This window comes from Wolffia australiana, chromosome 18 (assembly GCF_029677425.1).
Source record: "Wolffia australiana isolate 7733 chromosome 18, ASM2967742v1".
Classification (NCBI taxonomy): domain Eukaryota; kingdom Viridiplantae; phylum Streptophyta; class Magnoliopsida; order Alismatales; family Araceae; genus Wolffia; species Wolffia australiana.
The window spans coordinates 10,505,242-10,520,484 of NC_135852.1; the positions used below are offsets into that span (position 1 = coordinate 10,505,242).

Genomic DNA, 15,243 nt, shown 5'->3' on the forward strand with positions numbered 1-15,243 from the left:
GAGATAGATGGGGATAGAGCGAGATAGATAGAGAGAGATAGAGCGAGATAAATAGAAAGAGATAGAGAGAGATAGAGCGAGATAGATAGATCAATAGAGATAGAAAGAGGTAAAGCGATATAGATAGATAGAGATAGATAGAGATAGATAGAGATAAAGAGAGATAAAGAGAGAGGGAGATAGAGCGAGACAGATACAGAAAGAGGGAGATAGATACGATTTGAGAGAGATTGAGTGAGATCTATACAATAGAGAGAAATAGAGAGAGAGAGAGAGAGAGAGATAGATAGAGATAGAGGGATATAGGTGAAGGGAGAGAGAACCAGAGAGATGGAGAGAGAGATAGAGATCGAGATCGAGAGAGAGAGAGAATAGGGGAGGAAGAGAGAAATGAAACCTGCAGGCATTGCCGGAGAGGAAATCCAAGGGGGCTTCGAGGACGTTGCCGACGGCGTGGATGATGCTGGAGAGCAAAGCTGGAGAACATCGGAGTCCCTGCAGTTGAACCCCGTTTTCTGATGAACGTGTGTTTCAGTTGACCCGGCTGTGCTCCGTTTCTGTAACCGTTTTATGTAAAAAGCATTTCTGACGGGAAACCCATGAACGAAAACGATAACCTTCCTTCTCTTTCACCAGTGAAGGAAGGTACAGCGAATAAGAGGCCAGGATGAACATCATTCGCCTGTTTTCTTCAATCAAATTGGTAAAATGCGTCCCTCTCTCTCCCATTTTCTCTCTCTCCCACCCTCTCTCTCTCTCCCCCTCTCCTTCTCCCTCTCTCCTTTCCCTCTCTCTCTCCCTCTCTCTCACTCCCTCTCTCCCTCTCGCTTTCTCACTATCGCTCTCTCAATCTCCCCCTCTCCCTCTCCCTCTCTCTCTCCCTCTCTCCCTCTCGCTGTCTCACTATCGCTCTCTCCCTCGCTCCCTCTCCCTCTCCCTCTTTCTCTCCCTCTCGCTTTCTCACTATTGCTCTCTCCCTCTCTCCCTGTCCCTCTCTCTCTCTCCCTCTCTCTTTCTCACTATCGCTCTCTCCCTTTCTCCTTCTCCCTCTCCCTTTCTCTCTCTCTCTCGCTTTCTCGCTATCGCTCTCCCTCTCACTCTCTCCCTCTCTTCCTCTCTCCCTCTCCCTCTCGCTCTCTCTCTCTTGCGACCAAGGGAGAGGGAGAGTTAGAGAGAGCAAGAGGGGAGAGAGAGAGAGCAAGAGGAGAGAGATAAAGAGGGAGAGAGGGGGGAGAGAGAGAAAGAGCCAGAGAGGGAGACAAAGGGAGAGAGAGATAGAAAGGGGGAGCGACGAAGGAAGAGAGAGAGAGTGCAAGAGGGACAGAGAGAGGAAGAGCAAGAGAAAGAAAGAGAAGAGCGAGAAAGAGAGCGCGAGAGAGAAAGAGACAAAAGGGGGGAGAGAGCGAGAGAAAGAGAAGGAGAGAAAAAGAGGGAGAGACGAAGGGAGAGAGAGAGATAGAAGAGGGAGCGATGAAGGAAGAGAGAGCGCGAGAGGGAGAGAGAGAGAGAGCAAGAGGGACAGCGAGAGAGAGAGAGAGCGAGAGAGAGAGCAAGAGTGAGAGAGACAGAGACAGATAGAGACAGAGCGCAAGAGAGAGAGTGAGAGAAAAAGAGAGAGAGGGGGAGAGAGCGTGAGAAAGAGAAGGAGAGAGAAAGAGAGAGAGACAAAGGGAGAGTGAGAGATAAAAAGATGGAGCGACGAAGAGACGGATAAATTTTCTCCGCTGGTGTAACCGTAACCGCTTATCTCTCTCTCTTTTCTCTCTCACTCTCTCTCTTCTCTCTCCAACCCTTCCTGGCCAATCAGAGGCCAAAAGGGTACACGTTTTCCTTTTATAGTAACTAGTGGGGCCCGCTCGCAATGCTCGCGCAAGGTAGAGAGATGAATATGAAAAGCAGGGCCGTTACCGTGCTGAACTGAATGGTTATAGTTTAACAGGGCAAGTTTGGGATGTAGAAGCAAAATTGTTTTGGCGAATAAATTTTGTGGTGCTGATGTGATATCTAGTGCAGTGGATGCTGATGAGAAATGGCATTGGCAGGCCGTGCTGAGCGAAATTTTTTAGACCCCAGTAGAGGCTATGGGGAAGATGCCGCAATGAAAGAGAAGTCCCTCAGCCTGACGTTCCACCTGGAAGGAATGAAATAGTAAGTAATTATGTGGCTTGAGTTGGGCAAAAATTGATGATTTTCCACTGGGAGCAAGACATGTTTGAAAGAAGCGACCGGAGAATGGGGTAAATTTTGACTTGTTTTTGGCTCGATGTTTAATTGTAAATTTTGCCCTGATTTCAACAGTGAAGAGCGGGCTGACATAGCTGAGTAGGCTGAGTCGGGGGAAGTAATGATTTTCGAGAGGTAGAAGGGCAAGTGCACTGATTAATCAAAACAGTAGTATCAGATATCAGAGCAATATTGCGGGAGACAGTTTAACAGTTGGAAGAAGACGTAATTCCCAATAAAGTGGTTAATTATGAGAGGAAATGAGTAAGATTCAACCTCCTCCTAGTGGTTCCCGCTTGCAAAGCTCACATGGGGTATGACCATACAGTGGATAAATAACACAGCCGCAACAAAAATTGGTGCACTCCACAGCTATAATTCACATTTGAAATTGACATCAGAATTTCAGAGGAAGATTAAATCGTGTGTTGCAAAAAATCAACAATTGTAGGACATAAAATGCTCAATGTGATATAAACTTCAATAATAAACGGAACCCTGTGGAATGAAATTACCATTCGAACGGGAGAAAACATGCCACGTCTGAGCAGGCCTCACGTCGTGCGGAGTGGATTAAATGTGTAGTTTTGATAAGTTGTTGTGGCTTATTGATCGTGCAATACGTATGGGAAAGTTGCAGACACTGCGAGAGAGTAATTGTAGAAACTCAGTGATAATCAAAGTTAGGCGACATTAGTTGAATGGACCGAACTTACCTGGCTATTGCAGTAGCCTTCAATATTTTGCACTGATGGCCTTCTCCATAATTACCCGATTGCTATCAGAAGTGAAAATATATCACGGCGATAAGTAGTAAAATATTATGTACCGTAATGTCAGTAATTTACATCTTATCTATCATCTATTGGGTCTGCTTGTAGCCAGTTAGAGTTAGTAATAGTTAGGTGACATTAGATGAATGGGTCAACCTTACCTGGCCATTGTAGTAGCGTACGATATTCCGCACCGATGGGCTTCTCGATAATTATCCGATTGCTTCATAAGAAAAACAATTCACAGTGAGAAGTAGTAAAATGCTATGTATTGTAGTGTGAGCAAATCAAGATTTATTTATCACCTCTTGGGTCTGCTTGTTGCTTTGGTTGCAGGTTGGGGAGGAGGGAATCATGCCGTAGCCCCGTGTCACCTAAAGGATCCATTTATGGGGCGTTGAGATTGTGATAGCAATGCAAATATGTTGTGGAGGGCAAGTTCGAGAGTGTACCGGAGAGTGTAACGGAGTATGGAGATGCTCATCGCCTCGGTCATGATCGCAACGTCGACTTTTGGAAAATCTCCGTGTAAACAACATTAGTCACGTGCGATCAATTTTTTCCACCATCGCAGAACATGATTCCTGTTGGACCGAGTCTTGTTCTTGAGAGGGCGACGTAGAGCTGGCCATGAGTGAAAAGAGGGTTTGGTAGATATATCCCAACAGTGTCAAGAGTTTGGCCTTGGGATTTATTAATCGTCATTGCGAAGGCCAGCCGAATTGGGAATTGAAGGCGCTTGAATCGAAAGGGAAGCCTTGATTGAGATGGGTAGAGCGACATCCGTGGTAGAAGGTGGACTTGACCATAGAAATTTCCTTGACTGATGATACTGACTTGCACCATTGTTGGAAAGAAACTAACAACTCTTAGCCTAGTCTCGTTGCAAAGGCCTTGTAATGTGTTCAAGTTTCGGATGAGGATTATTATGCACCCAATCTTAAGACGGAGCCTGTGCAGCGGCATAGTTGCATCATCAATTGTGTTCAGAAACTCAATCGGGTACAGGGATTTGTTGTGGACTTCGCCGGGGGGGATTGCATCAGAGCTTAAGTATTCCATTGTCTCACCGGGGAAGACGTCTAGTACCATGTTGTTGACCTCAACGACATCATCGTTCAGAGGGGTATTAAGATCGTTTTCGTCAACAGCTGAGTTTCATCATCATCGAAGGAACCATAAACTTGGGAAATGAGATCTGTTAGGGAGGATACGCGGAGTATCTCATGTGGAAGACAGACATCTGTGCCAGCCCGTCCTTCTCCAATAGCAAGTAAGAACTCGCTCCATGCTCGTTGGTCTGGCGAAACATGGACATTTGTTTTGAGACAGAAAACAGAGCAATGTCGCCATATCTCACTTCGGTTAAGGGCTGAATTGATGATCATTGCGTGGGAGCCTTTCTGTATTACTGGAAGCTATCTGTCTGAAGTCACCTCCCATCACAACAACTTTGCCGCCGAAAGGAACATTTTCCAAATATGGGTTGGTAGTCTTCATCACATCGCGAATACTTCGATCGAGAGTCTCAAAGACATGGCGGTGCATCATTGGTGCTTCGTCAACAATTATAATACTTGCCGCTTGAATCTGGAGGCCGATCATCGAATCAGGTGAAAATCCACATGTTGAGACGTGAGTTACAGGAATAGGAATCTTGAATGTGGAGTGTAAGATTCGCCCGCTTTCGAGGAGGAGCGTGGCAATACCACTTGTTGTAGTTGACAATGCCGACAGGCGAGAGGCCTTTATCTTTGCAAGAATTTCTGAGTAGAGGAACGTCTTACCAGATCCACCAGGCCCATCGACGAAGAAGACATTACCCATAGTAGCATGTTGTGGAAATTCGATTGCTTCAAATACAGCATCGTAAAGTTGTCTCTGCTCTTCATTCAGCATGCTTTGTAGGTGTTCTGCGGTGAGGATTGCATTCTCGATGTTGTATCTATGTATTGCCCTGCTGGTGACATGTACTGACTGGTCTTCGACTATTCGGGGTAACCCTGGGAATGACGCAAGCGAAGATCCATTGTGATAGAGGATTGAATCGATTAGGATCATTACTTTTTTTTGTAGATGATGTGGGTCTTGTGATTGGCTGGTTAAACGTAGGTCATCCGACATAGCATCAAGGTGTTTCTGGAGAAGCATAAGAGGGTTGGAGATTTCACAGTAGAGCAACATCATCGCATAGAGCTTACGAACTTGATTGGGAGAAGCGACACCTGCTGCCAAAGACAGATCATTGTCAAACTCCGCATCAGAGTGGAGTAGGCCGCGAGCAGTTGCAGCACCCTGATATGTGTCATAGAGAACACCAGCAACGGTCCTTAGATTGTCAAAACAGGTAGCTCCTGGAACATGATGAAGCATTAATCGGAGGTAGTATCGTGCAGTGTCGTGAGGACAGACAAAGTGGACCCTTCCAATGCACTGTTGTCGTTGACGTCGTGTCCAACGTCGGGTGGAATCGTTCCACGTATAGTATGAGGGGAAGTCACAGTACAACATATGTTTGGCTTGAATATCGTCCGGATGCTCCCTGTTGTAACGCATCCACTCTGTGAGTGGCGTGCGATCCGACCTACCCATGACTTCACCAATTGTTTCTCCTTCTGCGTATACAACGGTTTGCATATTCTCATTGTGAACTTGTAGGGCGAAAACTATTGGGTACATTTTTTGTAGGCTGAACTCGCAAATTCGCCAGAATGCCTCTGATGCAGATATGTATCGCGCATCCAGATATTCTTGGGCTTCGTCGTGCGGAGTATAGGGAGTGGTACTGCAAGTGCCGAGGTTTGTAGCAGAAACTCTTGCATGAATGCGATCATGGCCCTTGTACACATACTTGTACAGGTACTTCACTGACTGAACGGAAGAGCAAATTTCCACGTTAATGTGACAGTTAAATGCCTTGCACAAATATTTATTGTATGGGACAACCCAACGGTTGTCAATGATATGCGAACCCTTTTGGATGAATTGCCCGTTGTTGCGACGTCGGTAGAGAGGGTACCCATCATTGTTGACTTGCGTGGAGTCTATGAACTCTTTTGGGAACTTCTTAGAGCACTTACCTTCCTTCATACATGGGGATCTTGGGTTTGCAGAACCGCAGGGGCCATGGATCATGTGCGTGGTGACACAGTCAAATAAATCTTTGTCACAAGGATCAGGAATTTCAGCGCACACTGTCTTGTCAATGTCCTCTGGGGTTTTCGGCTTGTGGGGAGTATCTAGTAACAATAACATGTGAGCATGTGGGAGACCACGTTTTTGGAATTCAACGACGTACACACGTCCGTTTACTTTGCCTAATACTTCATTCTCGATTAACAAACGGAGAAGCTCCTTTAGTTTCAAGCGGAAAATGCGACAACAAATATCAAATCGATCATGTGACTTATGGCGAGGGAGCAGAGCTTGTGTGATTTCTGGCCATTTTGGATTGCAAGTCATTGTGATAAATAAATCAGGCTTTCCCATCTTTCGTACGATGGCCATAGCATCCTGGTACAACCCTTGCATGTAGCGTGGTCCGCCAGTAAATGTAGGTGGGAGTATGATCATCCGTCCCGCAGGCATATCAACATTGTCCGAGGCTACTTGATCAACTAATCCTCGATAGAGGCATCCACGCAATGTTGTCTGGTTGCAACGAACCCAATGTAATTGTGATTCTTCAACTTTAGCGTAAGAGTCCACGACATATTCCTAGAAAAGCCTGCCGGAGAGATGAAGCACTCTTGATGTGTCACGAACCATGAAGTGGTAGGCGTAGAATTGTTTCATTGTTACTTGGAAGTTTTCCTTCAGCTGGGTGCTCCATCCCGGACTACCATAAGGAAATAGCAGCACAAAGTGGAGTGGGTCGTAATATCCGTGTAGCTGATTAACGAATTGTAGTCCTCCACCACGCTTGCGAAGAACAATGCTACGCCTACTGTCTCCTTCATTTCCATCCCCAGTCATAAGAACAGCGATCTCGGAGCATGTGGGTTGAGCATAACGTCTGTCAGCAATGGAAGGCTCTCCAACCCATAACTCGAACTCTTGCGTGGATGCGGTGAGTAGTGTTTCTTCATTGTTAGCTTGGAATTGATGAACAAATGGGTTGGACACATTCAGGCAGTAGTGGATCTTTTCTAAGATGGTGCAATTTAAGTCAGGGAAGATTGAGTTTCGTCGCTCTATCTGATAGTCTGTGTCGTAGATGTAGATTTGAGCAAAAGAAGGAGAATGACCGGGGAGGGGCAGCAAAGCTTTTGAGATTTGATGATAAACAACACCTTGGATTCGAAAAGTGTACACACCGGCGGAATTGTCGGCCAGGTTACGATCAAAATTTGCACCGCTTGATGTGAAACTGAATGCTGAATTGTAAGCTCGAATAAAATTGCGGAAGTGCTTGGACTCATCGGTCGTGCCCTCAAGCAGCTCAAGTAGCAATGGAGGCGGGTTGGGGAATGTTGGCAAGTTGATTTTACCATCCCTGCAACATAAGTAGAAGACGGGGTTTTACTGACTGGAACTGGGTTTGCATTCATCTATCCAAAACTTTGACTGGCACGAAGCACATGATGCATTCATGGTACCGAGAAAATTGGCTTGAACATTTTTCACATCGCACGTAGCTGAGAGGAGTGTGGGCACACTTGTCGATCCCGTGGATCGACGATATGCAAGTCTTTCAGCCCGACGGTTGCTCCTCATAACGGGGGTGTTCATATTATTGTCTTCGGAAGGAGAACCTACTAATAGCATTGAAGATCAGAACGGAGGATAGAGTACTGAATGGAATTGCTGATTATTGGAAGATTTTTCAAAGAGGTACCTATTAATAGTTTTGAAGATCAAAAAATAAGTGTCTTCTAAAAAGGATCTATGTGAATAAAACATGATCAGTGTAAAGAAAGTTGTATGGACGACACGAAGAGTGGTACTTAGTTACACTGCTACGTCCACCAAAAGAGGAGGAGAAATTGTTAGACGGCAAGGTGGAATTAGTTTGGTTTGTGAGGGAGTTAAGTCAAAGAGAAACTTATTTCTCCAATAACCGAAAATTAAACTGAAGTCTTTATGATCGGTGGCTCACTGAGAAAGGTAACGTGCTACCGGCCCTGATTGTGAGTCAATAGTCCAGTATACAACGTACATGTGTATATTGGTTTATTGAAGAATTGGTGGGTTCTTCACCGGATAATATCGCCGAATAATGTCACCGAATTTTTCGGGTGTCGGACACTGTAATTGGTCGGGACAGTAATCCAGTGTACAACGTACACGTGTTCTATGACGTAGGACGACTGTGGGATGGACGATTTAGGGCGGATGACAAGGCTATGGGTAGGAATGGGTAAGGGATAAAACAATCCACAGAAATCACGGTCGATTCTCGGACTTAAAACCGATGAAATCTGGTGGTGCAGCTCCACCCTTATCGAGGGCGGGAGTACTGTCTTCCCCAAAATCAATACCTCGAATTCACATCGCGAAGAAACACTCGAGAAAAGGAGAGAAGAAGAGGAAATCCAAGTCTAATTGCGGTGAAACTTCCCGAGAAAATACTGAGCGGAGAACACGCCGACACCACAGGGTTCAGGTATACCTCAGCACCGTGGTGTGTGTAGAGGCTGCAGGTAATTCTGCACGTGGCGGCCGGCGTGATACTGAACGGGCACTCCGCCCTGGTTGGCACGCAGCGCCGAGTGCGGAGCGCGCGGAGTGCCTGCGAGTGCAGCGGAGCGCACCCGGTGATGAGCGGCAGCAGCGGCGTGGCGGCGGCGGCGGCGATGATGGAAGGTTAGGGCAAGATGAGGTAGGGCAATCCTCCAAGAAGAGTTAGAAAGAAAACTCAATTCTTGAATTATGATTGCCTCTGAGTTCTTGAAACAAATGACCTTATATAGGCCTTGGAGGAAAGAAAATAACTAGAAAATAAGACACGCCGTGCATCACATCACGCCAAAGGGCAGTTGTGGATCTGCCTTTGGCGTCGTGTCATGGTGGTGGCGTGGCGGACGACGGTTGTGGCGTGTTGACTTCTTCGTTGACTCCTGTTGACCGAGGTGGGTTGACTTCTGTTGACTTCATCTTTGGATCCGTAACGTCTGTGTTGACCCCGACTGCCTGCGGTGACGTGTCCCGGGCTGATGCATTGGCGTCCTCGCCATCATTCTACCTCTCTATAAAGAAAGATAAATTGATCGATTGTTCTCCTCGGAGAAAAATCCAACGCGGTCAGTCCCTCCGTCCATTCATTTATCCGTACGAAGTGTGACTTCATTTCAAATGAAGTGAACACCGTCACTCGTTGCCAGGTCGCCCGTGGTCTCCACGCGCCAAGTCTACCTCTATTCCCGCCCACCGTCGTTTCCAGTCTACGTAGACAATTCCTCTCTTGTCAGATCTCCGGCCATGCGCAAACCGCATCGAGCTTCGATCAGTCTATCTCGCTATCTCTTTGTCCATTCAATTATCCATACATCTATTCAACAGTGGATCAATATATCTATCTCTATTACTATGAAGGAAAGATAAATTGATCGTTTGTTCTCCTCGGAGAAAAACCCAACGTCGTGAGTCGTTGGCAGCTGGCCCGTGGTCTACACGCGCCTAGGCTACCAATATTCCCGCCGACCATCTGTTGTAATCTACGTAGAACATTCCTCTCTGGTCAGATCTCCGGCTGTTCCCAAACCGCGGCGAGCTTCGATCGACGTAATCTTCACCTACAATCGATCTTCTTCTTCGAAATACAACTCTAATAACAAAAGAATAACTATATCGATTCTCTATTAATAAGCAGATAATGGAAGGGAAGTTTTCAGCGATGGTCACCTCGACTTCCACGTCGGGCTCGATCGTGATCAACGTTATCGGTTTGACAATCTCCGGCGAGCTATCCAGATTGATCACGCGCGTATGAACCCGGAGGTCGAACTAATCCCAGGTGTTCGTCCCTGCAAATGAGTGATTTCTAATCACAATTGTGGAAAATAGTAATTCGGATTAAAAGAGTTCGGAAGAAGGCGATCGAACCTTCGCCGCTGGAGGATTACCTGGTGGTGATGTTGATACCCGCATTGTAAAATTCGCCCCGCGTTCTAAAAACATCATGAATAAGAGGGAGAAAAAGAAAGAGAAATAAGAGTTGCAAAAACATAAGAATCGCATAGAAAGAAAGAGACACTCCGGGTGAATCGCAAAACATAAGAAACCTTGCGCTAGCGAGGATCGAACGTTCCGGAAATCTGGCGTGCGGAAAAATCGAAAGATATGAAAAACTCGCGTTCCAAAAATCAATTTGCGTTATAAAAATTCACAAAAAATTTAATCGGCGAAGCTGCTTAATCGGCGAAGAGAAATACATTTCCACCAAAAAGTTATGGCGGAAGGAATGACGGAGAGCGAAAGATCGAAATAAGGCGATAAGGCAATAAGGCAATAATAAGGCAATAAGGCAAATAAGGTGATAAGGCAAATAAGGCAGTAAGGCAAACAATATCCAAGATATATAAGGTGATAAGGCAAATAAGGAAGTAAGGCAAACAATATCCAAGATATAAAATACCTTTCACGTTTTAGGAACGCGGCTGGGTGCTGGAGAAAGGGGCTGAGAGAGCTGGTGGGAGATGGAGAACGGGGCTGAGAGCTGGAGAATTCACGTTCTAAATATTCGAAAGAACGTAAGGATTTTAAGAATCGAAAGAATGTAAGAATCGAAAGAATCGCAAAAATGGTACCGCGAGGAGGCGGCGTATCTGGTTAACCTGCGAAGCGAAATACAGTTCCACCAAAAGTTTATGGTGGAAGGAATGATTCTTAAGTTAACCCCGCCGCGTCCATCTAATAAAATATTTCGGCCTATTGGAGAGGAAAATTATTTTATAAATTACATTTTCGATCCAAACTTTATATTTTTAAGGTATAATCGGGAGTTCATCAAGAGAACTTCGAGCAATATTTGTCGACACTTCCTGTTCAAAGAGATCGGGACAAAATTTAAATAAATGAAGATATAGATAAACAAATAGAGAAAGAGAGAGATTTGATAAACCCATGAAATCATGAATACATTCGGATAAAAAATCCAATGTCAGTAGAGAAAGTATGCCATCAAATCCAATAAGGATGAAGAGTGAGAGAGATGCGATAAACCCATGAAATCATAAAATACCTTTCACGTTTTAGGAACGCGCCTGGGAGCTGGAAAACGGGGCTGAGAGCGCGGCTGGGAGGTGACGAAATCGAAGTGGAGAAATCGAGCTGGAGAAGGGGTCGAAGTCTTAGGGCAGTCTAGTCTCTCTCCTCTCTCTCAGTCTCTCTATCTCTCTTCTCTCTCCAACCCGTCCTGGCCAATCAGAGGCCAGAAGGGTACACGTTTTCCTTTTATAGTAATAGAGATAGAGATAGATTTCTTCAAACAAGCAGTATCAGTCACCATTTTGCCTGTCACAAGCGTCATCCCACCTCACTTCACGTCAAAGTAACATCCAAAGAGAGAGAGACGCGACGGGCCGGAAGAAGACAAAATTCTAGCCAACGACACACTTCATAACAATCGTCATCCGTCCCGTCACGTCAACGTAGTGGGTCCCACTTAATTTTTGATCTTATCTGTGGGACCCACCACAGAATGGATTTAGATCGATCCGATTAACTAAGTTCGATCAGTGACCGGACACCGATCTGTCACGGGACGAGACGATATCATGAGGGATTTCTCTCGGAAAAAGAGAGGCTGATGACGGTACGGGAGTTTCATCTGGCGCCGCCGTTATCCGTCCCGTCCCGTAGTGTTCGACCCACTCTATTTTCGATCAGATCGGATATGTTCGACTTCATCGGTGGGACCCACCACCGAATCAATTTAGATCGATCCGATCAAATAAGTTCGATCAGTGGCAGGACGCCGATCTGTCAAGGGACGAGACGCTATCATTCGGGATTTTCTTTTAAACAAGAGAGCAATGAGGGACGAAATTTTCGTTCGTATAATTCGTCATCCGGCTCTTTACGTCCCGAACTTAATGTGGGGCCCACTTGATTTCCGATCAGGTCGGATAAGTTCGACTTCATGGAAAATCAGATCGGACGGAGTTTTCGATCGCGCCCCGCTTTCCACCTTCTTCTTCCTCGAGACGGGGCCGAGCGGGCCCTGTGCAAGTAACCCTTTCTTCTGTGGAGCGCGGCCATGGCGGGCTCGTCGTCGGGGCCGCCGTCGCTGATGGAGACGCTCTTCCAGCGCTCTCTGGAGGACCTCATCAAGGCCCTCCGCGCCGACTCCCCGCCCTCCGCCGCCGTCCTCGCGCGCGCCGCCGCCGAAGCCCGCCGCGAGATCCGCGCCTCCGATCCCTCCACGAAGGCCGTCGCCGCGCAGAAGCTCACCTTCCTCTGCGCCCTCCACGGCGTGGACGTCTCCTCCTCCGCCTTCCACGTCCTCGAGCTCCTCCCCTCCCCTTTCTTCCTCCACAAGAAACTCGCCTACCTCGCCGCCTCCCTCACCTTCTCCCCCTCCACCCCCGTCCTCCCCCTCGCCACCCACCAGCTCCGCAAGGACCTCTCCTCGCCGTCCGATCCCGCCGCCGCGCTCGCCCTCGAGCTCGTCGCCTCCGCCGCCGCCTCCGCCGACCTCGCCCGCGACCTCTCCGCCGAGATCTCCTCCCTCGTCTCCTCCCCCCGCCCTCGCCTCCGCCTCAAAGCCTCCGCCGCTTCCCTCCGCCTCTCCTCCCTCCTCCCCGTCGACCGCCTTTTCCTCAACCTCCGCAGTCCCGACCCCCGCACCGTCTCCTCCGCCATTAACGTCTTCTGCGAGCTCTCCGCCGCCGACCCCAAACCCTACCTCCCTCTCGCCCCCGATTTCTTCCGCATCCTCGTCGACTCCACCAACAACTGGATCTCGATCAAGGTCCTGAAGATCTTCTCCCGGCTCGCGCCGCTCGAGCCGAGGCTCGCGCGGCGGATCGCGGATCCGATCTGCGATCATCTCCGGCGCTGCTCCGCGAAATCGCTGGCGTTTGAGTGCGTCCGGACGATCTTCACCTGCCTGGACGGATTCGACGGGGCGATCAAGCTCGCGGTGGAGAAGATCGGGGAATTTCTCGGATCCGAGGACGCGAATCTGAGGTTTTTGGGGCTGGCGGCGCTGTCGCTGCTCCGGCCGATCCATCTCTGGGCGGTGGAGGAGAATCGGGAGGTGGTGGCGAGATCGCTGGCCGACGCCGACGGGAACATCCGCCGGGAAGCTCTCCGGCTGATCATGGCGATGATCACGGCGGAGAATCTCCCTTCCATCTCCGCGATTCTTCTCGATCACGCCCAACGCTCCGATCCGGACTTCGCCGGCGAGATCCTCGCCGCGGTCATGGCGGCGAGCTGCCGGAACTCGTACGAGCTCGTCCTCGACGTCGACTGGCTCGTCTCCCTCCTCGGCGAGCTCGCCCGCCACCCGCACTTCGCCATGGCGGAGGAGGCGGAGCGCCGCCTCGTCGACGTCGCGCTGCGGTTCACCGACGCCAGGCCGGAGCTCGCTCGCCTGGCCCGCGACCTCCTCATCGACCCTTCCCTCCTCGGGAACCCGGCGTTGACCGAGGTGTTGACCGCCGCCGCCTGGCTGGCCGGCGAGTACGCGGAGTTCGCGAGGTGCCACGTGGAGCTTCTGGAAGCTCTCCTGCAGCCGCGGGCGGCGCTTCTCCCCGTCCGCGCCCGCGCCGTCTACCTGCAGGCCGTCTTCAAGGTGCTCGTCTTTTTGCTTGGCTGCCGTCGCCAGGATGACGAAGACGAAGACGACGACGGGGAGTCGAACCGGGCGCTGGCCCTGATCGAAGCTTCGCTCGATCCGTTGACGGAATCGCGGGCGGTGGAGTTGCAGGACCGCGCGCGTAACGTTCTAGGGTTCGTGCGGTCGCTCAAGGAAGCTCGAGCTGCTCCCGGCTATGGCGGTCTGGTCGACTTCGCCGCGGCGGCCTTCTCCGCCGAGCTCGTCGTCCCAGCCGGATCCGTCGTCGTCGTCGTCCCGGACGGGATTCTCCTCAGAGACGATCTCTCGGAGCTGGACGCTATTCTAGGAAGTGAAGTTCTCGAAGCTTCTTCTTCTTCTTCTTCTTCTGCTCCGCCGTCGTCGGGGGCGGAGCGCCGCCGCGAGCAGGAGCTGTTCTATCTCCCCAAGGACGACTTCCCGGCTGCTAGAGAGGCTCCTCGATCGGACGGCGATGGCGGTGGCCACGTGGGAGGCTCCTCCGCCGTGGATGCGCTGATCGAGAAGCTGGTCGTGACGGGGACGGCGGGGAAGATGAAGATGAAGGCGCGGCCGGCGGTCGTGGTGAAGCTGGACGAAGGGGAGAAGAAGAAATCTTCGCCGAGAAGAAGTCGCCCGTCGCCGCCAGTTAGAGATCTGCTCTTGTGAGATTTGCTTGATCGATCGATCGATCGATTGATTGATTTCCCCGCGGTTTGTCTGTAAATCTTGTTCAAAGCTTTGAATTTTCTTCATCGATCTCGGTTTTTCCTTTGATGTTCTTCCTCTTCCCCTTCGTTTTGTCTCCGAGGTTCAGAGAAATGAAAATTTTGAATCCGTCATCATTTGGTGTTCTGTTCCGTCCTTTTCCGTCCCTTTGCGTCATCGGGAAATGGAAGTGTTTGCCCTCGGATCTCTGTTTATGTCTGATAGTGAGCAAATTATTATCAGGGAAAAATTGGACGGAACTAGATGTCTAAATATCGTAAAATTCTTCAGTAAATAGAAGGAATCGTTTGTATTTTAGATTAAATGTATGACAAAAAATACCATTCCCAAAGGGCGCTAATCATGAGAGCAATGATGGTCGGGGGTAACGATTAAAACATATTTTTGAAATTAATTTGATAATTATGGGTGAAGAATGATCACTATGAGCTTATCCCAAGAGATTTAGCTGAAAAAATTGTATTGTAACATCGTTAAAATCCAAAAAATGAAATCTAGATCAGTCTTTTGGGCGTCTTTTAAGTGATCATTATGTTGGGCCACTTATGGTATTTCATTGACCACATCTGAAATATTTCTTCGTAAGTTTTCAAAATCCGACAACAGATATCAGATAATTCAATGTGTAATATCAGATATTCATAGTCATAGTGACAATATCCACTATCAAACATCCGATATAAGATATTCATTCTGTTAGTGCAATTCAATCTTCTGCAAAATTTTGGATGCTCACTCTTATATTATTAATGGATGCAGATAGCAGATATCGGTTGC

General features: G+C 48.5%; 1 protein-coding gene and 1 long non-coding RNA gene across 9 annotated transcripts; one reads left to right on the plus strand and one right to left on the minus strand.

Moving 5' to 3' along the window:
* Positions 1-1,885: 1,885 nt before the first annotated feature.
* Positions 1,886-11,239, minus strand: LOC144715101 (uncharacterized). Of its 8 annotated transcripts, none has more exons than XR_013584527.1 (12): positions 11,179-11,239; positions 10,772-10,978; positions 10,573-10,669; positions 10,041-10,105; positions 9,840-9,961; positions 3,449-3,518; positions 3,302-3,370; positions 3,158-3,219; positions 2,940-3,001; positions 2,739-2,866; positions 2,500-2,595; positions 1,886-2,131 (listed from the first exon to the last, which is right to left on the minus strand). It is a non-coding gene; the product is annotated as an uncharacterized LOC144715101 (long non-coding RNA). The 8 variants fall into 8 exon arrangements; XR_013584524.1 differs by having other exon boundaries at positions 10,745-10,978; XR_013584528.1 differs by having other exon boundaries at positions 10,061-10,105; positions 10,573-10,653; positions 10,745-10,978; positions 11,179-11,232.
* A 913-nt stretch (positions 11,240-12,152) lies between these two features.
* On the plus strand, positions 12,153-14,494 carry DELTA-ADR (delta-adaptin). Its single transcript, XM_078589747.1, has one exon. It carries the CDS (start codon positions 12,196-12,198, stop codon positions 14,404-14,406), a length of 2,211 nt encoding a protein of 736 aa, XP_078445873.1. The 5' UTR covers positions 12,153-12,195; the 3' UTR covers positions 14,407-14,494.
* Positions 14,495-15,243: the final 749 nt, after the last annotated feature.

Excerpts from the sequence above, each read along its gene's own strand:
- DELTA-ADR (XM_078589747.1), top strand. The coding sequence starts at position 12,196 with ATGGCGGGCTCGTCGTCGGGGCCGCCGTCGCTGATGGAGACGCTCTTC.